Source organism: Capra hircus, chromosome 13 (genome assembly GCF_001704415.2).
Source record: "Capra hircus breed San Clemente chromosome 13, ASM170441v1, whole genome shotgun sequence".
Lineage (NCBI taxonomy): Eukaryota > Metazoa > Chordata > Mammalia > Artiodactyla > Bovidae > Capra > Capra hircus.
The window spans coordinates 50,639,010-50,662,722 of NC_030820.1; the positions used below are offsets into that span (position 1 = coordinate 50,639,010).

Below are 23,713 nucleotides of genomic sequence, written 5' to 3' on the forward strand. Positions count from 1 at the left end.
CACAGTTAAGTCCAAGGAGAAAAGGCAGGACCCCACGAGGCCTCAGAGGCCAACCTGGGTGTCCACAGGCAGCAACCAGGCTTAGGCAGGCTCCCTTCCTCTGCCCAGTGGAAGCAGGAAAGAGGATCTGGAGTGCAAGGGGCTTAAAAAGCATGACCACTATGATACCAGTGAGTGGGTGGTGGCACTGACTCTGGCGGCCGCGGGGGGACGTTGGGGCTACAAGCACATGGTTGGAATGGGCCGAAGGCAGAAGGACAGGACTGGAAGTGACTCAGGCTGAGACCCAGGAAGGGCAGCAGCAGCAGAGGAAGCTGATCACATGGCCCTGGGCTGCAATTCCCATCCCCCCGTGTCCCTCCAGCTCCACTGCCTGCACTGGCCAGGAGCACCACAGCCTACATGTACCCAGGAAAGTGTGCAAAGGTGGCCACCCTTGGGAAATGGCACTGGGCTGACCCCACGCAGGATGTGCCCTCCCTGCAGGTGGGTAGACCATGACTCTTGACAACAGCCAAGAGAGGGAGGGGACTGTGAGGTCAAACTCCCTCCTCCCTCGGTGATCCAAGCCCACTCTCCTGTGCCCCTCTGTCCCTTGGAACACTGCCTCCCATATGTGGTCCCTCCCAGGCCAGTCTCGTCGCCTGAAGCCAAGGGGCACAAAGAGGCCAGAGAGCCTTGGGGTTTCCTTTTGTTTCAAAGGCTGCTTTATATAAAACCTTCACTGCCTTCACCAGGGACGCAGAACATACAAATGTTGCTCTCTCTCCTAGGAGGTTTTTAAATCATTTTGCACAGCAGAAACAAAAAATTCAAAGTCAACCTCCACCAAGCCTCCATCTAAAAATCTGCCTCTCCTCAAGCAGCCTTTTGAGCCTCCCACATACAGCCCCTCCACTACTATATCCAACTGAGGCAAACTCCCAGGCAGTTTCAGGCAAGCACAAGGCAAGTAGAAGCCCCGCCCTGTTCTCCATGGGCTAATCGATGGACAGCTCCATTCCTCCCTTTCTACTGGCCTGAAATAACCAGATTCCCCCCATTCCCTGAAAAGATGTCAATACTAGCGGCCCTCTCTGTTTTTTCTGTCTGGCCCTTCCAGATATGCTTTTTCTACTAGCTTACTCACTTCTGTCACATCCATAATCCGTCCAATACCCAGGGAAATCCTGCCCAGGGCAGAAGTCCTGTCATTCCAAACAGACCTTCCCAGGATCTACAATGTAAACAACCTGAAACTGCCCCTCCAAAAGTGGCTTATTAAAAGTTACAGGCACAGAATTAAGAATTCATCTACCAGTAAGTTTGCAGAACCTTGAAACGTTTTTCAATGTTCATACCAGGCTATACACACCAAAGTTAATGCAAAGACGACGCTCTCCAAAACCACACTGACAAAAATGTGATTAGATTGTAATACAGAGTTGCTTGCCTTATATTTACCAAATTCAACAGGACACAAAACCAAAGCCAGCTGAACAAAGAACAGTTCTCTCCCGAAGTGGCTCCACTGAGTGATGCTGAATTTCAAAACTACACTATACTGAAGAGCAACTTAAATACAGAGAATCCTCACCAACATGGTCCACATTTTTTTTTTAATACATATATATTTCCTTACTGGTTATTAGTTCAGATTGAATTTTTAAGAATTCATCTTGATGACTTAGAAAATTACACTTGTCCTTTCTTGCTTTGATTCAGGTAGTAGACAATCATAAAACTGAGTAAGTCTTTAAAAAAAAGAGTCCATCCACAGATCCCCCTGTGGAAGGTTCCAGGAACCCCGCCCCAGGTAACAGTCAGGGGATCTTCAATAGCTCAAGGAGTGCTCCAACAGCTCCAAAATAACCCTGAAAACAAAAAGAAAGAAAAATAAGAGCAATTCTCCTTAGACTTACTTATATTACCATAAATATGATTACTAGTATTAAAGCTAACACGGCCCTTAATTCCTGCCACTCATTTCCTGACGCCCATTTTGCTGAGCCCAAGGCCAGCAGAGAAGTTCTGAGGAGCTCCCAGGCCGGAGAGGGCACTCTGGCACATCAGACCAGAGCCCTCAGTGGGGGCCCCACAAGCTCTGAGGCCCGCAGTAGCCATTACCTCTGGTTAAGAGACAGTACCTGGGCCATCTCCTGGGGAATGAGGCGATGAGAAGCAATGGGGACCTGGAGCATTTCAACACAATTCCAGAATGAAGGGAAGATGAGACATAAAGTGCAATGGAGGAGGAGCAGGGACAAGTCACAGAGGGTGAGGGCCCTGTTGGGCTGGAGGTGGAGAGCAAAGAATGGGGTGGAATGGGTTCAAGACTTGGCCTGAAGAAGAGAAGAAAGGTGGCAGGGAAGTTGAGGTCCCTCCTGCACATCCGGTCACACCACCCCTGAGAACAAAGACACAGGAGCAAGAGATGTAGAGAGCAAGGAAGGCAGCTCCATGCAGGATGTGCAAAGCTGAGGTACCCGAGGCAGCCAAGCAGCCACACCCACCAGCTGTCTAGATCTGGAGCGGGGCAGCAGCCAGCAGGACAACAGAACCCTCAGGCAACATGGAGAGAGGGGTGAGGTCAGAGGAGCAACATCTGAAGAACAGAGGCACCGGAGGGGAAGGCAGAGATGTCAGACAGAGAAGCAGTGGCTGAAGGAAGACCATGCTGGACCATCTCCTGAAGCAAGCAATCTAGGTCAAAACCAACCAAGACGTGAATAAATTAAAAAGAAAACAGAAAATGAGACAAAACCCATACTGGCAGAAAGAAACTGCCAGTAAGAATCAGAGGATAATCGTACAATGACACAGAATCTATCAGTCTCCAAAGGATGCAATCACACAGTAACGCACTGCGAGAGAGAAGTGAGCACAGAAGGAGTGGGACGGTCCTGAAAGGCTTGCTGCAGCGCAGACCATACGATAGGTCTCTGAAACACTATAGATAACTAAGGTTCTATTTTCCAAGAAAAGCTTCTCCAAAGAACATGTGCCCACACAAGAGAGGCCTGCCCTTTCACTCTATTTCTTGGCTTCAAAAGAAAAAGCAGCCACAAGAATACACAATAGAGAAAAGACAGTCTCTTCAAACAGTGGTGCTGGGGAAACTGCACTGCTATGTGTAAAAGTATGAAATCAGAACACTTCCTAACACCATACACAAAGATAAACTCTAAATGGATTAAAGACCTTAATGTAAGACCAGAAACTATAAAACTCTTAGAGGAAAACATAGGCAGAACACTCGATGCCATAAACCAAACCAAGATCTTCTATGACCCATCTCCTAGCGTAATGGAAATAAAAACAAAAACTACAATAAACAAAAATTTAAAAATTAAACTTAAAAGCTTTTGCACAGCAAAGGAAACTACAAACAAGGAGAAAAGAAAACCCTCAGAATGGGAAAAAATAATAGCAAAGGAAACAACTGACAAGGAATTATTTTCCAAAATATACAAGCAGCTCATACAACTCAGTAACAGAAAAACAAACAACCCAATCAAAAAGTGGGAAAAAGACCTAAAAAGACATTTCTCTAAAGAAGACATACATAGCCATAGCCATAAACAGATGGCTAACAAGCACATGAAAAGATGCTCAACATCACTCATTTTTAGAGAAATGCAAATCGAAACTTCAGTGAGATACCTATCACCTCACACCAGTCAGAATGCCCATCATCAAAGAGTCTACACACAATAAATGCTGGAGAGGGTGTGGAGAAAAGGGAACCCTCTTGTATTGTTGGTGGAAATTTATATTGATACAAACACCACAAAGAACAGTATGGAGATTCCTTAAAAGACTAGGAATAAAATTTCCATATGAAATCCCTTTACGAGGCAAATATCCTAAGGAAACCAGAACTGAAAGGGACACATGTACCCCAATGTTCACTGCAGCGCTATTTACAATAACATGGACGCAACCCAGATGTTCACCAACAGATGAACGGATAAAGCAGCTGTGGTACATACACACAATGGAATATTACTCAGCCATACAAAGGAACACATTTCAGTCAGTTCTAATTAAGTGGATGAATCTAGACCCTATTATACAGACTGAAGTCAGAATGAGAAAAAATAAATATTGCATATTAACGCATATATATAGAAACTAGAAAGGTGGTACTGATGAATCTATATGCGGGGCAGCAACAGAGACACAGATGCAGAGAACAGATGTGTGGACGGGGCTGGGTGGGAGAGCAGGACACACACGGTAGAGCCACCACACGCGAAGCTGCCGGGGGAACTGCTCTGAGACTCGGAGCGCCCCAACTCTGCTCTGTGACAGCCTAGAGCGAGGGGAGGTGAGAGGGAGGCTCCAGGAGGGCACATACTACACCGAAGGCTGATTCATGTTCATGTATGGTAGAAATCAACAATACTGTAAACCAATTATTCTTCAATTAAAAGCAAATTAAAGGAAAAAAAGCGGCCACACAGACGTGTTATGACAAAGTCAGAAACTGTAGGCGAGCAGACTCCACAGCACTCAGAAACCCTCGGCCAGCCAGAGGGCAGAGGCCAAGGGCGTTCACTTCGTTATTATTATTAAATTTCTGGCCATGCCCTGCAGCATGCAGACTTAGTTCCCAGTCCAGGGATTAAACCAGAGCCTCCTGCAGGGGAAATGCAGCGTCGTAACAGTTAGTTACACACTTTGTTTTACATGATTTACTATATCTGGGTTTTATTTTACAACAAAAGAAGGGATAAAGTTAGCCATTATACTGAGTTCCACTCCAGACCCAAGCTACTATCTAGTAAAAGACAGAGGTTGTTACAAGCCAAGAAGTGTAAGATGAGAATAGTGAACAATGAAAAAGAAAGGCTTGAAAACAATCTATACAAAGCTTTCACAACAGTATTCACAATGACTTCAGTGTGCAGGCAGGAGTATATTTCATGACTCAGAGAACCTAAAATAATCAGAGCTCCACAAGTACAGAGATCAACATTAGAGCCAGAGGTCTAAATGAAAATGGAAAATACATGGACAAACAGCAAACAGGCTAGCCAGAGAGGAAAACCAAACTTCATAAAGGACTCATATCATAAAGTAAGTATGCAAACACAATTCTGAAAACTATTCATGCTAACACTATCTACAATCCACTTTAACACTTGAAAGAGTCCAACTGCCCCAAAACCAAGGGGAGGAAAGACAAAGTCCCTTTCATAGCTCTGGTTTTACTGTTCCTCAAGTCAGAAAGACAATTTTCCAAAATAGGATATCAGGTTGAGCAATTCAATTATTCTTTTTCACATAACCTCTGTGTTAAGTTCTTACAACAGTGTGGCTCTAATCCTGGAATGCTTTTTACTGATGGAGTTGGTTTTAGGACATATATCTTAAATAAAATAACTGGCACAAGAACTATATTAACATGATAAAAACTGACATCAAAAAATGAAAAAAGAACTGAGTTAAGTACACTTACAACCTAAGTACAAACTGCAACGGGGAAAATACAAAGGATGGTTCAGAAAAGAAAATGGCATCAGGAATATAGCTGGATGTTTGTCAAGACTTTCTTCTTTAAAATTGCTAAAGCTCACAATGAAATTAACCAAATATTTACCTTACGTTAAATCAGGTAAGAAACAGCTTTTGAACATGAACAAAGTTAACCATATTATACAAGTACAGAAACAAATAATAAGTACTGCTTTAAATTCTAGCATAGCGTGAACAGCATGCCCTTTATGAAGGTTAACATGTCACAGGAAATAACTCCGCTTACCTCATGTTCCGAAAAAAGTGCTTTCAACTGTCCCTTGGACCAATAATCCAAAGCATATGCCAAAAGCCGCATGGCGATCGTATTAATTCTCAAGAAATTTCCAACAAATACCACCTGGTTAATGTTCTGAGCACATCAAAAAAAAGGCAATTAGTTTTCATGTTAATTTCTGTTCTCTCATAAAAGCTACCCCAAAGACAGTATCATGTACATAATTTCTGTTAGTTAGTTGACTGTTGATCCAAAAAAAGTATTTACATTTACTTCAGTTGATCCAGGGCTACTTAAATTTGAGCCCCAGACAACTCTAAACCCACTTCAAAGCATGCCAGTAAATGTCACAGGAGAATAAAGATTAGAAAAGCATTTGAATTAACATGACAAACCATAACTATAATTAAATACAAAATTTTATACAGATAAGTTAAAAAAAATACTAAGACTAATTCAAAGAAGAAAAGTAACACACAGGCAAATTATAAGAGAAAATATCACACAAAAAAATTCAACCTCACTAAATGAGCAAAAAAAGCAAAATTTTAGAGCCATTAAAAGTTAGCAAAGACTCTAGATGTTGACAGTTTCCTTCCTTGGATGTCTGAATGACCCAAGATCTTACATACTACATCCTGTGAAGGAAGAATCTAAACAGAGGCAGATGGAGCTGGAAAAAAGTCTGCAAGTCTGTCATTACCAAGCTGTACCAGGGCACTGGAGGCCAGCCAGGAGGAATGCCTGGGGGCGTCCCTGGTGGCGGAGCACCTCCATCTGGGCCCACCACTGAAGCTTTATTACACCAACTTAGTATGGATTTAGCACTGTTTCACACAAAACACTGAAGGACAAGCAAATTCCAAGGCAGTTTTAAAGTTGAGCTCCTACAGTGAACAGTTGCGCATTCTTGATAATGCTGAATATATGCACAGGGAAAGGAAATAACATTGTACTTTATAAGCACAAGGCAGTTTTAAAGCTGAGCTCCTACAGTGAACAACTGGGCATTCTTGACAATGCTGAATATATGCACAGGGAAAGGAAATAACATTGTACTTTATAAGCACTGAAAGTGGAAAACACAGTCTTAAATAAAACTGTATTTTAAATAGGCACTAAAAGAAAAAAAAGTCAGCAAGACAACTAACAAATTCTAACTAACCCCCAATATTAGTCAAGTTGTGGTAAAACCGATCCATTCATTCATTGCTAAAAATGATCTAAAATGGTGTGGCCCTTGTGCAAAGCTTCTTGGCAATATCCATCAAGATTCATAACCATGGTTTCTTTTTTTAAATTTTATTTTATCTCTTTATTTAGCAGCTCCACGTCTTAGTTGCATCATGTGGGATCTAGTTCCCTGACTAAGCGGCAAACCTGGGCCTCCTACATCGGGAGCGTGGAGTCCCAGCCACTGGACCACCATGGAAGTCCCACAAGTATGATATTCTTTAGATAAGAAATCTCACTCCTGAATAAATCCCTTATCAAGAATAAATCCAAGGACTTCCCTGATGGTCCAGTGGTAAGACATCAAACTCCCAATGCAGGGGGCCTGGGTTCCATCCCTGGTCAGGGAACCAGATCCCACATGCCGCAAGAAAACCCCACTGCAGTCAAATACACAAAAATAAACATAAAAAAAAAAAAAAGAATAAATCCATCCAAGGAAACAGTTTCACACTAAAAAATGCTTTATCGCAGAGTGATCACTGACAAGCAACCAAATGCCCAGTTCTATGCGAATGACTTATGATATAAAAAGAAATCACATACACAACCCTGCAATTTATAATACATAAGTAAAAAACAATTGTATGTACATCAACTAAAATATCTTAAAATACATAAGCACAGGAAAAGGAACGTGCAACAAAGAAAACAGAAGTGTTAAAACATTCAAATATTTTAAATTTCTTCATGAAAATACTGTCTCTTTTTCATTAAAAATGAGACAGTCCTTTTGTAACTTGAGATTTCTTTAAGTCACATGCCTGCATTATCTATTTAAAAGCCTTATTTTAAACAAAAGTGTATAAACAGGGACAAGTTATACCAACTGGATCCCCAAGGGAAGGCCATTCTTAGTTCTTTCATAGCCCTGTACAATGCTGCTTGACCTGAATGCTACAAGGCAGCACTGTAAAGAAGCTGAAAGCACAAAGACAGCTCTGCTGTAGTCAGCGGGAGCGGAGCAGGGTGGGCACTCCTCGGCCCACTCAGTTTCTCCCAGCTTCAGTGCCTTCCTCTGGATTCATTCCCAGGGACTCTTGAGGTCAACAGTGAGCATGGTATCTTTATTCAGCATCACCACCCTTCACCACCACCCAACTGTCCCCATTATCTGCAAAGCTGGCTACCTTCCCTACCTTCCTCTGCTTTCTGCTCTACTTCTAGACAGTAGCAGTGTTTATCTTGAGTAAGAAAATAAAAATCTTTTAAGATTAATCTACATGTGAAGCAGTTTAACTACACCAATGAAACAAAATCCACCACTTACAACTACATTTAGGCACTGTTCGGAGAAGACAGACGTTGTATACAACGTGGGGCCCACATAGTAAGTTCTGTATTTTCCTCAGAGCAACTAAAGAAATCCATGTCCCCTTACTTCATTAAGGGCACACATTCTTGCTATTGAGCCAATGTTGTTGGTGATGGTGATCAAAGTCGCTCTGGCAAGGTCCTCTTTACTCACAGCCTCTCGCTTCTCCTTGCTCATCATGTTTCCAAAGCTGTGATGGAAAAAAAAATAAGTAACTGGTTCCTAAACCAAAGGTAAAACAGCATAACAGAACTTAATGTTACTTTACTAAGATAAAAGTAACTTTCAGGGCAACACTGTTCAAATCTTCGAACTTTTATTACAAAATAACAGAACATCTGCTCAAAAAGAAACACAACTTCAAGAACTCATTCAAGCATTCTGAATGAGCTAATGGCCTTCCCTGAGGTTTCTATGAAATCCAGCTTTGACACCAGGTTCAGCCTGCAATGGGGAGACCCAAGTTCGATTCCTGGGTTGGGAAGATCCCCTGGAGGAGGTGGGGGAGGGCATGCCAACCCACTCCAGTATTCTTGCCTAGCCTGGCGGGTTGCAGTCCATGGGGTTGCAAAGAGTTGGACGCAACTAAGCACACACATTAAGATCCCCTGAAGGCACCATGCTCCTTCTGAAACCAGGCTAAGTTCCAGGAACACGCCTCAATTAGCGATCCGCTCCCAACTGGAGAGCTGTTCCACTCAGCTGAATGGTCACATTCACATCTAGCAAATTGCTTTATCTGAGCAAAGCAAAGTACAGACAGCTGAGTCCCTGAGTAAGAGTTTCCAATTTCCCTAGAAGATCAAATATTTCAAAGTACCTGATGAGCACAGAGAGAAGTCACTCAGTCATGTCTGACTCTTTGCAACCCCATGGACTGTAGCCTACCAGGTTCCTCCGTCCATGGGATTTTTCAGGCAAGAGTACTGGAGTGGGTTGCCATTTCCTTCTCCAGGGGATCTTCCTGACCCAGGGATCGAACCCAGGTCTCCCACACTGCAGGCAGACACTTTACCATCTGAGCCACCAGGGAAGCCTGATGAACAAAACTGATACATAAATAACTATGACTTGATCACAAACCTAACCAATCAGAAAAGGGATCTTATCATTGACCAAATGTTACAAACACAGAAAGTGAAATCTACAGAATTTACAAAATACCTAAAATTAGTAATCAAGCAAGTATACAAGTGCCTTTTCTTAGTATTAAAAGCCTTGCACCCAGACTTCCCTGGTGGTACAGTGGATAAGAATCCGCCTGACAATGCAGAGGCCACGGGCTCCACCCCTGGTCCAGGAAGATCCCATAAGCCAAATCTTATTAAATATTAAAAATGTTTATTAAAATATTAAACTTATTAAACATTTAAAAATGGTGATCATCATTAGTCATCATTAAAATACAAATCAAAATGAGACTTCCTTGTACACCTGTTAAGGCAGTTAAAACCCAAAAGATACATGTTGTATATCAATACAATGGAATGTTATTCAAATAAAAGGAACAAAGTACTGATTTATGCTACAACATGGATGAACATTGAAAATGTTATGCTAAGTTAAAGAAGCCAGTCACAAATCACTTGTATGATGCCATATAGAGACAAAAAACACACTAGTGTTTACCAGCAACTATGGGAAGAGGGAGGGAATGGGGAGAGCTAATGGAAACAAGGTTTCTTTCTGGGATGATGGAAATATTCCAAAATTACATTACAAAGATGACTGCAAAATTCTATAAATATACTAGAAACTACTAAATTGTACACTTTAAACAGCTGACTTCATAGTATGCAAAGCTATTTAAAGAGTAAAAAACAGACCCAATACTTAATATTTCCATATTATTTTAAAATTTTGATTGGAGTATATATAATTGATTTACAATACTGTGTTAGTTTCAGATGTACAGCAAAGTCAGTTTGTTATACAAACACACATATCTACTTTTTTAGATTCTTTTTCCATATAGGACATTACAGAGTACTGAGTAGAGTTCCCTGTGCTATACAGTAGGTCCTTACCAGTTGTCTATTTTATGTATAGTAGTGTGTATGTATCAATCCCAATCTTTCAATTTATCCCCTCCCTCCTCCTCTTACCGCCGCCCCCCATCATAACGTTAAGTTTATTTTCTACATCTGCAACTCTGTTTTGGTTTTGTAGGTAAGTTCATTTGTAGTCTTTTTTTAAGATTCTGCATGTAAGAAATACCATGTATTTGTTCTTCTCTGACTGACTGACCTCAGCATGAGCCTCTCTAGGTCCATCCATGTTACTGCAAATGATTTTGTTCTTTTTTATGGCTGATAACATTCCATTGTACATCCTGTATTTCTTGGAGCACACACGCCCCCTTCCCTTACCTTGAAGCCACAGCCCAGCCTGGCAGTCCAAACCTCTCATAGTCCCCTCCATAAATGTCTCGCACTAGTTTATCCACTTTGGTGCTATCTCCACGTGATGCCATTTCCAGAGCTTCTTCAAATGTGGTACAACCAGTAAGAAGACAGCAAAGGCCAAAAAAAGTTCCTCCTCCAAGACTGTGATTAAAAACAAACATAGTATTGAAACATTTTTCAAAATAAGAAGAGGAAAGTAGAATTTATGAACTGAAAACCATGTTTATGTATCAATCCAAGCTTGCCCCATCTCCATCATGCAGATGCCACTAGCAGAAAACAAGTCTGTGAAAAGATAAGAACAAAGCGCCTAATAGACACTTTGAGGATAACATATTCACATAAGCCAACAAAGCGGCAAAACACAGGGCCCACCTCATGTTCCCAATGTGAGCTGGGCACCTGCTGGGTACCAGGAGCTTCAGGTACAGATCAGCCCACCAGGGCCATGGTGGCACCTCTTTCCTTTCTCTCTCAAGGTACAAGCCCCACATCATCCTCATCCAAGAGTCTTACCATAAAGGGTCTTTAGCCCCCTCTACCCTACTAGAACTCCTCCACAAATGTTTTCTCTCTCATAATTATTCCTTTCTTTCTTTAACTCACACATGTTCGAAACTTGTTTATCCCAATCTCCAGCTCCTGTTTTTCAAGTGATCGCTAATCCTTAAACCAAAAAGTATTTATATTCATCTGCCACCTAATCCTCCCTTTCAACTACCTTCCCCCAATTATCTTTCCACTGCTCAGTACCTCAACTTCTAGATCTCACAACATCCCCTAGCTATATATGTGTATGTATACATGTAAAATCTAGACCAGTTTCAAAGGTTGGATCTTGCCTTGCCCTCTCCTTATAAATGCCACCTAGTAGCTTTGGTTACTTTATGATATAGACACAGCATATACTATCTGAGGACAGGGACCATGGGCACAATGAGGCTGATGAGATATTTTGTAAAACTATGGCAATGAAACTTCAGGACTAGAGATTAAAGAGAAGTAGATCATGAAATCATAATTTTCAAAGAGTAACAATATTTGCTTGCATACTCCCATAGAAATATACCTTTCACATAATTTTAAGAAGTTCTTGAAGATGTACTGATACACAATCCTGGAAAACTCAGTTTTAACCCATTATGATATCAAGAATAAACAATGACCTGTATATAAAAGACCTACCTGGTACCTGTGACCCTCTTATAATTATCTTTGGAATATACTGCTAAGATGCTAACCCCAGAGCCAATGTTCACCAGCAGCAGGGGGTATGGATTTTTCAAATCAAATGGTAACTTCTGACATTTTTCACAATCAGCAGGGTTTTCAAAGTAATAGCACTGTGACCGTCCATTGAATCCAACTGAGTCAATATATAAAATTCCTTTTATTAAGCAATCTAGTTCATCAAGTTTGCAAAGCTGAAGATCACCTATCTGTAATGAAATAAAAATATATGCAGATTTTTTTAACAAGCCAAACAGCAATAAAAATTCCATTTAATAAGGCATCTTCTTTACATAAGACAAACCATAAAAGTGCTCATTGATGTGTATTATTTGTGCATTCTTTATAGAACAGATCACAACAAACTATAGAAAACTCTTACAAGAGATGGAAATACCAGACCACCCGACCTGCCTCTTGAGAAATCTGTATACAGGTCAAGAATCAACAGTTAGAATTGGACATGGAACAACAAACTGGTTCCAAATAGGAAAAGGAGTATGGCAAGGCTCTGTATTGTCACCCTACTTATTTAACTTATATGCACAGTACATCATGAGAAACACTGGACTGGATGAAGCACAAGCTGGAATCAAGATTGCTAGTTAGGCAGATGACACCACCCTTATGGCAGAAAGCGAAGAACTAAAGAGCCTCTTGATGAAAGTGAAAGAGGAGAGTGAGAAAGTTGGCTTAAAAGTCAACAGTCAGAAAACTAAGATCATGGCATCCGGTCCCATCACTTCATGGCAAACAGATGGGCAAATAATGAAAACAGTGACAGACTTTATTTTGGGGGGCTCCAAAATCACTGCAGATGGTGACTGCAGCCATGAAATTAAAAGATGCTTGCTTGCTCCTTGGAATAAAAGTCATGACCAACCTAGACAGCTTATTAAAAAGCAGAGACATTACTTTGCCAAAAAGGTCCGTCTAGTAAAAGCTACAGTTTTTCCAGTAGTCATGTATGGATGTGAGAGTTGGACTATATACAGAAAGCTGAGCACCAAAGAATTGATGCTTTTGAACTGCAGTGTTGAGAGTCCCTTGGACTGCAAGGAGACCCAACCAATCCATCCTAGAGGAAATCAGTCCTGAATATTTATTGAAAGGACTGATGCTGAAGCTGAAACTCCAATACTTTGGCCACCTTATGCAAAGAATTGACTCATTGGAAAAGACCCTGATGCTGGGAAAGATTGAAGGCAGGAGGAGAAGGGGATGACAGAGGATAGAATGGTTGGATGGCATCACCGACTCAATGGACATGAGTTAGAGTAAACTCCAGGAGTTAGTGATGGACAGGGAGGCCTGGCGTGCTGCAGTCCATGGGGTCGCAAAGAGTCGGACATGACTGAGCCACTGAACTGAACTGCACAACACATCTGCTTTTGTTGTCTGGAGACAACAAATATAGGGAAGGACTGACAAGATTCCTGCTCGCACAGATCCAATACACTCTACCTATAAACCACCATAGGAGCTGAAGAAATGTGCCAAAAACCAAGCAGAAATCAAGATACCTGTTACAGGGACCACAGGGCAGGAGCACAGCTAAGGCCACAGTCCCATCAGAAATCAAATCCTAAGAAATCTAAGACGCAAGGACCTAGAAACACATGGTGCGAGCAACAAGCACTCTTAATATCTGCCTTTCAAAGACTACCTTCAAGGCTACACAGCAGTATTAAAGTAGGCCACAATTTATATTAATAACAACCAGCCAAAGGACTGAAAGTGGCCAGGGGACTTCCCTGGTATCCAGTGGTTAAGATTCCACCTTCCAACACAGGGGGCCCAGGTCCAATCCCTGGTCATGGCATTAAGATCCCACATGCCACACAGTGTGGACAAAAAAACAAAGGACTGAAAGTGTTCAATAAGAAAGTAAAATATTTCACTATTTAAACTGGTGATAGCCTGCAGGGGGTGGAGGGAGTTCAGCACAATCAAAAGTTAAAAGTGTCATCTTCTAGTCATAAGATCACACAGTTAAGAATTCACCACTCAAATTAAGCCTTCTTAATAAAAATTCCAGATACTGGAGTCCCTGTGATAGAGGCAAATAACGTTACTGTTGTCTGCTTTATGATCTAAATGACTGTATGTAAATAATTACTGGATGTTGTCCATAAAAAGGACAAAAGAAGCAATGAAACCACCACTAGAAAGGAACAACGTTATTTGTACTGTGGGTGTATAAATAAAATAAGTCTTTCTTGGGCCATAAATACATAAATAAGTGTTATCAACTTAATTTAAATAATTCCGAAAGAATGATTAAATTATTATTCATATTATGGAACACTGTATAGTAATTAAGAATGAAGAGGATCCTTATGCGCATTTGTTTTTCTCTTGGGCATGCTATGCAGTGTGTGGGATCTTAGCCCCCAACTAGGGACAGAACTCACGCCCTGCGCAGTCGAAGTGTGAAGTCTTAACTATTGGACACCACCAGGGAAATCCCAAGAATGAAGAGGATCTTTACTCAGTTAAGATGAAATGGGAAGAACTCCAAGACAAGTCAAAAAAAATAAGTAAGCTGAGAAATATTTTATAAAATACGATTCAATCTGCCTATCTTTAAAACCACGTTTAGATGCCCATGTGTATGTCATACACAGTCACGCACAGAAAAAAAAGATACACAAACCTTGAACAGTGGTAACTTTGGATAGATGATATAAACTTTCACTTTTTACTTATGAACTTCTACCCCAACCTTCAAACAAATGCTACCAGCATATCTATTCAAATATGCAACAAAGATGCCTCAACTCCATAAAACAACTATTTCTGTTTACAACCATGTTTAGCCCTGTAAGTCCTCCCCCTTTAATTCAACTCTTGTTTGATTACATTTATATTCAATTTATTCTGATCCAGAGGAGATGGAAGTTAACAGGTAACTTTATTTTAATCCTTAATTAATCCCTAATTAAGAATATTAAGTTACTCCTCTGATAAAACCCAAACCCTTGAAAATGTTCATCGTTGTCCTTATTTCATCTGCTCATGCCCTCCCTGTCACAATGAATTCAATTTTGACCTCCTGACACTTGAATCTCAAGTGTCAGCATTTTCATTTCAAAGCTAAATTGTTTTACACTAGTGGCCTAACTGAAAACAAAGTAGTTTTCTGCCACTGTATGCTAAGACCTCCTTTTAGCTTTCCCGTCCTGTTGTGCCATTATTCCTAATGAATCTCAGCCTAATTGACATAGTTATATGTCTAATACATAGGTTATTTCATCAAATTACTCATAATGTAGGTGTTAAGTACCAACAAGAAAACTCAATACAAGGAAATCTGATTCACATTAAAAAAGAGACAGGATAAACTCCATATTATTAGAAATATTTCACTGTGGTTTATTAAATAATCATCACTCCCAATGCACAAGCAGGATTTGTAAGGCATTTCATTTTCATACAGCTTTCAAGAACAGCACTGATGCATACAGATTAGAAACCCCAATAGCCTAGGAGGCAACTGAGGTCTAAAATCTACTCTGCCTCTCTCCTTGGATTACCACACAACCTCTGCTGGTGGTTTAGTTGCTAAGCCACGTCTGACTCTAGTGACCCCATGGACTGCAGCCTGCCAGGCTCCTCTGTCCAGGAGATTCTCCAGGCAAGAATACCAGAATGGGTTGCCATTTCCTCCTCCAGGGGATCTTCCGGACCCAGGGATTGAACCCGGGTCTCCTGCATTGTAGGCAGATTCTTTACCAACTAAGCTATGAGGGAAGCCCTTATTCTCTCTGAATGATTTTTTAATATGCTCCAAAGGCACCTCTCTAGGTTAGAGAAATATGTAGGTTTTCTTCTTTCAGTCAGTTCAGTCACTCAGTCGTGTCTGACTCTGCAACCCCATGGACTGCAGCACAACAGGCTTCCCCATCCATCATCAACTGCTGGAGCTTGCTCAAACTTATGTCCATCGAGGTGGTGATCCCTATCAGTTTCACCCTATCAGTTACAATCCAGAGTCCACTACGACCTCAAGGAAGGGGACCTCCTCTCCTCCTGCCATCTTCCCATTAACTCACAGGTAGAAAAGAAACCACGAAAAATTCAAGCAAAACCTCATTTTAAAAATTCATGTCAATCCTATATTATGATTATACTCAGGTTATGGGAGAAAGAAGATAGAGGACAAAGAAAGAGGTCACAAACACACAATGACACTCAAGCGGGGAGATGGATGAAAAATAACATAAGCAAAGACAGAATCTCTGCAATAACATCTTCATTGGTGGCATAAAAACCATGGTCACTGAAGACAGTTTAAATCTACACTGCACCCTGAAGATCAGAGTCAAATTCATTTATCAATTCTCCCATCTATTCCCACATCCACCCTCAAAAGACCTAGCCTCAAGCCCTTACAGACACTTACTGAATGAAAACAAAATCAAGTGCCCACTGGCACTCCCCCTAGTGTCTGGACTCCTGGTAACAAGCATGCAGCTCAGGACACGTCAAAAAGCATTAAACAGAATGGTGCTTCCCCAGTGGCTCAGTCGGTAAAAAATCCGCCTGAAATGCAGAAGACCTGGGTTCAATCCCTGGAATGGGAAGATCCCCTGGAGAAGAGCATGGCAACCCACTCCAATATCCTTGCCAGGAGAATCCGAAAGGACAGAGGAGCCTGGCGGGCTGCAGTCCATGGGTTGCTAAGAGTCAGACACAACTGAGCAACTAAGCACAGAGACCACTGTCAACATCTCTGACTAGCCCTGAGGCCTGGAGAAAGCACTGCTTTGGACCCGAGCTCCTCATATTTTTAAATAGTAAAACTGCCAAGAAACAATTAAGGAGGTTAAGAAAACGTATGTGGTAGATAAGACTGGAAACAACTTTATAACATGAAATGACATTAATTTTTTAAAATTATTTTTCAATTTAGTTGTTCAAAACAATGATATTAGCTCCTCACTGGTAGTTCCGTACTCTGCTTATCACAATTTTATTGTTTTTTCATACTAAAATAACAACAAAATGCTACGCTTTCAGTGGTTCTAATTCTCAACTCACCTGAATTGGGCAAAAAGTAAACTATACAACAATCTCTAAATGGCAATTCCTATCACTATTTAATCTTAATTTGACTCAAGAAAATTCAAATTCCATTAGAGATGGAAACAATTCCACCACTTGCTATTGGTATTATTTTTAACAATCAAATTACCATAAATTGTATATAAGCTAAAAAATGCATACTGTGAGAAAATCCTGCTCAAATTTGTACGCTCCACCTCCAGTGGCACAAAAGACAGTGTGGAGACTCGAGAAGTTTTTATCTCTGCCCATTTGAATAAAAGCAGGCATGTCATGAGTGGGAAAGCGTATAAAGTGCAGATTGCCTTTGCGTCCACACAGAGTCAGGTCCTTCAGCTCCAGGTGCACGTCCCGAATACCAGTGGACCCATAAGCCACATTGGAGGTCAGGTACTTCCGAATGCTTTTAAGACTTTCCACTTCTTCCTCTTCTTCTTCAGCAGTGATGTCTTTGGGTTCAAAATAAACCAGCTTGACCAGGGTTCCACCAATATCCAAGCCAAACCAAGGAAAAACTAAATGAGGAAAGGAAAAAAAAAAAAGTCAAAACAGCTTTTCTCTCCTTGAAAACTAAATTCACACTTACTAACCATTTCATACCCTGAGGTTTCCAAGAACCATACAAAATATAAACAAAAAGATCTGGGGGAGAAGAAATATGATTGTCTGATCTGGAAGCAAATCTATAAAAAAAAAAAAACACAAACATCAAAAAGAAAAACATCACAGTGATAGCCAACCCAACTTATGGGCAGAGGAAATTCCAAACCCTGTGTAACATATACGCTCCACCGGTCAATGTCAATCAATCAGGGTTAAATGGCCATCAATAGAACAGGTATTTCAAAGTTAAGACCCAAATTTGTTGTTCAGTCGCTAAGTTGTGTCCAGCTCTTCTGCGAGTCCATGGCCAGGCTCCTCTGTCTATGGGATTTCCCAGGCAAGAATACTGGAGAGGGTTGCTGTTTCCTTCTCCAGGGGATCTTCCTGATCCAGGAATCAAACTCACATCTCCTACGTTGGTAAGGTGGATTCTTTATCAGTGACTCAAATATCCATCTCCAAAAATCCACCCCAAGACTCCCCTGAAGGTTCAGTGGTTAAGACTCCCATGATTCCAATGCAGGGGGTGCAGGCTCAAGCCCAGATCGGGGAACTAGGATCCCATGTGCCATGCGGCACAGCAACCCCCAAAAAATCCATCCCCAAAAAAATGCCTTAAGGAGACTGGATCAAGATAAAACCACATTAGCTATACATGTCTTCTCCTCCCATCTTAAATCCTAGAAATGACTAAAGACAGATGTATTGATTTTCTAAAGTAATTCTGAGAAACAAGAAGTGACACTATCACCAGAACTAAGCTGACAGAGGCAGTAACTGTCCAGAACGCTCAAGAGAAAAACGCTATTAAAATGGGGAGCAGCTATGAAGGTGGGGGAAGCAGAGGGGTGCTCCATTCAAGGTGTCAATGGGGTAGCTGCCACGGGGAAACAGAAGCAGGCTCTGGTGCAGTTGTAAGTCATATGGCAGGAAAATGCATTTGGCACAGCTGCACAGGCCAGTCACTCCCCTCCTCGGCCTCCAAGGAGGCAAATTCTTCACTGAGCACGGGCACTTGAGCTCAACAGTCAGTATGGCATCCACACAGCTACTACCACCCAGAAGCGGGGAGCCCTACATCTGGCCACACTTCCCATCTCTCCCCTACAATCCATCCTGACGGACGAGTAAGCTCACAGTGCACCCACTGACAGAACAGCATTCCTTAAACCAGAGACTATCACTCTACAAACCAGATTACCAAAAGGGGAATCAACACCACAAAAACAAGACGCCAACATCTGAAGAAACAGTCGCAGGAACAAAGAGGAGGCTTTAAAAGAATCATAAATATTGACCAAGGTAAAAGGAGATTTCTTCCATGAAAAATAAGCTATTGTAAATCAATTATACGTCAATAAAAAAATTAATTTTAAAAATGAATAAGCTGCTATAAAGAAAAATTAGAAATTAAGATACAATTGCCAAGTATGGTTTTGGCTGCAAGAATCTACACATGTGATAAAAGTACACAGAACTAAATACACATTCACAAAAGAGCTAAGGTAAAACTGGTCCCATCTAAATAAGGTCTGTGGTATCAATGTTAACCTCCTAGTTGGGGGTGGAGGGTTGCTGTTTTGTCGCTGTCATGCCCAGCTCTTCGCGACCACACGGACTGCAGCATGCCAGGCTTCCCTGTCCTTCACCATCTCCCAGAGCTTGCTCAAACGCATGTACATTGAGTCAGTGATGCCATCCAATCATCTCGGCCTCTGCTGTCTCTTTCTCTTCCTACCTTCAATCTTTTCCAGCATCAGGGTCTTTTCTAACGAATCAACTCTTCGCATCAGGTGGCCAAAGTATGGAGATTTAGCATCAGTCCTTCCAATGAGTATTCAAGGTTTGATTTCTTTTAGGATTGACTGGTTAGACCTCTGTGCAGTCCAAGGGAATCTCGAGAGTCTTCTCCAACACCACAGGTCAAAAGCATCAATTCTTTGGTGCTCAGACTTCATTATGGTGCAACTCTCACATCCATACATGACTACTAGATGACTACTAGCTCCGACTAGATGTACCTTTGTCAGCAATGTCTCGGCTTTTTAATACACTTTCTAAGTCTGTCATAGCTTTTCTTCCAAGGAGCAAGCATCTTTTAATTTCATGGCTGCAGTCACCATCTGCAGTGATTTTGGAGCCCAAGAAAATAAAAGTCTGTCATTATTTCCCTTGTTTCCCCATCTATCTGCCATGAAGTGAAGGAACCGGATGCCATGAGCTTAGTTTTCTGAATGTTCAGTTTTAAGCCAAGTTTTTCACTCTTCTCTTTCACTTTCATCAAGAGGTCTTTTAGTTCCTCTTCACTTTTTGCCGTAAGGGTGGTATCATCTGCATATCTGAGGTTATTGATATTTCTCCCAGCAATGCTGATTCCAGTTTATGCTTCATCCCACCCAGCCTTTTGCATGATATATGAAGCTTTCAAAACCAAAAAAGGATTCTGGGGGGTGGTAACAATACACTTAAGGTAATAATAATAATAAATAAGAAAGTAGCTCAGTCGTGTCCAACTCTTTGCGACCCCGTGGACTTGTATAGTCCATGGAATTCTCCAGGCCAGAATACTGGAGTAGGTAGCCTTTCCTTTCTCCAGAGGATCTTCCCAACCCAGGGATCGAACCCAGGTCTCCCACATTGCAGGTGGATTCTTTACCCCCTGAGCTACAAGTAACTCTCAAAAACAGGGTAAGTGGGGATATCCCTGGTGGTTCAGTGGCTAAGACTCCAGGCTCCCAATGCAGGGGGCCCGGGTTTGAACCCTGGTCTTGTGTGGGAACTAGATCCCACATGCCACAACTGAGACTTTGCAAGTGGCAACTAAGACCCAACACAGCCAAATAACTAAATACTCACTTAAAAAAAAAAAAGGCTGAGTGAAAAAAATTCTCCGCAAATATATGAGTCCATTTATATGAAACGCTAGAAAATGCAAACTAACCCTTTCTGCATCTGATAGAAAGCCAATCACTGGCTTAGGGAAGGAGAGAGAGAAGGACTGTACAGGGGTAGGAGAAAACTCTCTGTGATAACCCAAATCTTAACTGCTGGGGGCAAGAGGGGAGATTTATGGCCATATATATCTATCAAAATGCACGGAACTGTACACTTCAAGTGGATATAATTATATGTAAATTATATTCAATAAAAACAACTTTTATAATAGAAAAGTTAAAATATTTACTTCCAAAATAAAGTTCAACAGATACATTTAATAACAAAAAAGATGCAGAAAAAAACAAATGGGAAACAAATTCTCCCAAAATGCCTCAAGTATGAAAGAAAGGTAGATATATAAAACACAGAACCAGAAAGCCCAATATCTATGTTTTAGGAGTTCTAGAAACTTTCTGGGGGGATTAAGGGAAGATTTACAGTGACATCTTACTGAAATTTCAGGACATCCTAAAAACTCCCAAAGGAAAAAATTGAACTCCTACAAAGATACATAGACCACATAACGGTAAAATTAAGACTTCACATCAGTAACACAGACACTAGATGACAACAGAACACTAGCAAAGTTATAAGGAAATAATTTGAAACTCATATTCAGTCAAATCAGCTCTCAAATGGGAGTACAAGATAAAGACAATTCCACGCATAAAAGAGCTCAACATTTACTATTCAAAGACCTTCTCTAAAACAGTTAGTAGATATACTCCAATATAATACTTTAAATCACCCAAGATGATATGAGTTATAAGGAACAATGATAAGCACAGGAAGCAATACATGCTGACTTTTAGGAAAATAAGCAACATGGAACTAAAATACTTACATGATTTCAACAGAGGAAGTCGAAGAGGGAAGAGAAAGGAGAGGGAAGCCAAAGCAAGCAGCAGCTCTGCCTTGTGGGGGAACAGAAGATATAAATTCTGATTATTTCTAGACAAGAATAAAGAAGTGATGGTTTAAATGTGTTAAAAATTTACAGGCAACTCCAGAAGAAGAGAAAATGAACATATGACCTTCAAACAACTAGGGGGAAAAAAATCAGTTCAAAAACAAAGAGAATTCAACTATATGCTTACATAAAAAAAGACATCTAAAATAAGATAATACAAATAGGTTGAAGGTAAATAAACAGTAAAACACTCACAATGGAGTCCCATAAGGAGGAGCTGGATGCTTTCAGATGAAAATGACATTCAGTCAAAAATGAGTAAATCAAAATCTTAAGCACATCACTAGAGCAGCTGACTTATATTTAGGAAACATGATATAGTAAAAGTCAAACCTCATGTTTCAAGACCAACATTGCATTTATCAAGGGCTCACAGTATAAGGGGTGCCCCTCCAACAGTGGTCTACCATCCCTAAACTCACCTGCAATCACATATTCACTGACTAAAGCAGTAAGCAGAGTCATCAGCACCATGCTTTGTCACATTTATACAGCTGAATTCGGGTAAGCAAAACAAATGCCTGGACAGTGTTACTCCACTCTATCAAGCAAATATTAACAGAAAGCAAATACAATACTAGAAGTCTACAAAGCATTCAAAACAAAAAGCATTATAAGGGGACAAAAAGAAATTGTCAAGTGCCTATAAAAGTATAATTCATATGACCCTGACATATGCTTCAAAAAATATTAAAAACAAGAAATTATCAAATCTACAAATCAGCAGATCTAAAATTCCAAATAACAAAACCACACACACTTTCCACAATACCTCAAAATAAGAAATTAAGGGGACTTCGCTGGTGGTCCAATAACTAAGAATCCACCTTGCAATGCAGGGATGAGGGTTCAATCCCTGGTTGGGGAACAAAGATTCCACATGCCACAGAGCAATTAAGCCCACACGCCACAATGAAGACCCGACACAGCCAAATAAATAAATATTTTCTTAAAAAGAAATGAACCCAACAGACACAAAGAAATAAGTCTATCCACCTGGAAATCTTCAAATTCACTTCTATTAATTCTGAGATTGAAGATGAAATCAAAACAAAATGTGTTTTTAAATGAATAACAATAAGAACACTATGTGTCAAAAAGAATAGGGTATCTACCCAAGGTGGAACTCAGATGAAAACTTCTAGCCTTAGATATCAAATGTATTCAAAATATGGAAGTCTAAATGAAAGAGAATGTCACATACAATTTGAAATGCTAGAAAAATAAAACAGACCCAAAATAAGCAGAAGAAAGTTATTAAAGATGAAAGCAAGAAGCAAATGTAATTAGAAAAACATCATTGTGAACAAAGCCACAACAGAGCTAATCAGTAAAATCAAGCTTTGAAAAAGCCATTAAACAAACAAATTTCTGCTAAGTATACCCAAGAAAAAGAAGATATAGCTTTTCTTTAGACCAAAAAAAAAAAAGTCAAGGAAGATGAATATACATAACCAGAAATTGTACAAATAAGCCAACTTACAAATATGTAACAGTGAATTTAAAATGTACCATAAACAGAGGATTAGCGAGAAAAAAAGAATACAAAGAGAGACTCAAAATGAAGTAGAAAACTCAGTCCAAAGCACTAAAAAATTTTTAAAAGGTCAAAAATCTACCACACAAACAACAACAAAAAAGTACCAGGCCCTGACAGTTTCCAGGCAAACCACTAACAGCTCCTGGGGCACACACACAAACAAATCTAGAAAGATTCTCAAGTCATTCTAGCCTCATCAAAACTAGAAAAGAAGTGTCCCACAACACAAATGCAAAAACACTAAAGTATTAAACAACAGAATCCAGTTGTGCAGTAAAAGTAATACGCCATGGCCAAAAGGGATTCTTCTCTGGAAGGCAAGGGCGACGGTTTTCACAATTAAAATTCCACTTAAGGAGGCTTGCTTACATTAGTACATTGAAGGAGAAAAACTATGATTATCTCAATAAGACTCCATAAAATAAAAATTAAGATAAATCAATTAAGCCAACAGAATTTAAAAATTTTTAACTGGACACACCAAAAAAACACACATATCAATAGCTTTTCCTATATAAGCAAAATCCAGCAAGAAAACAATATGAAAACAATGCCATGCATAAAAACATAAAATATTTAGAAATAAATACTAAAATAATATGAAAAAATGTCATGCATACACAAAACCCACAAAATATTTAGAATACTAAAACATGTACGACTATTATTAAAATGA

General features: G+C 40.4%; 1 protein-coding gene and 1 non-coding gene across 8 annotated transcripts in view; both read right to left on the bottom strand.

The window, feature by feature from the left end:
* PANK2 (pantothenate kinase 2) overlaps window positions 1,380–23,713 on the bottom strand; it is a 29,313-nt gene continuing 6,979 nt past the window's right edge. For 2 of the 7 annotated variants that reach the window (XM_018057383.1, XM_018057385.1), the window contains exons 2-7: window positions 17,150–17,502; window positions 11,876–12,129; window positions 10,655–10,831; window positions 8,352–8,475; window positions 5,747–5,872; window positions 1,380–1,853 (exon numbers count right to left, since the gene is read on the bottom strand). In XM_018057383.1, coding sequence (XP_017912872.1) covers window positions 1,803–1,853; window positions 5,747–5,872; window positions 8,352–8,475; window positions 10,655–10,831; window positions 11,876–12,129; window positions 17,150–17,502 — 1,085 coding nt within the window. In that variant the 3' untranslated portion in view covers window positions 1,380–1,802. Of the gene's footprint in view, window positions 1,854–5,746; window positions 5,873–8,240; window positions 8,476–10,654; window positions 10,832–11,875; window positions 12,130–17,149; window positions 17,503–21,371; window positions 21,442–23,713 lie in introns of those variants that run through there. The other 5 variants (XM_018057386.1, XM_018057387.1, XR_001919022.1 and 2 more) reach the window with 5 other exon arrangements.
* On the bottom strand, window positions 7,822–7,907 carry MIR103 (microRNA 103). The gene has a single exon (NR_129551.1). It is a non-coding gene; the product is annotated as a microRNA 103 (primary transcript).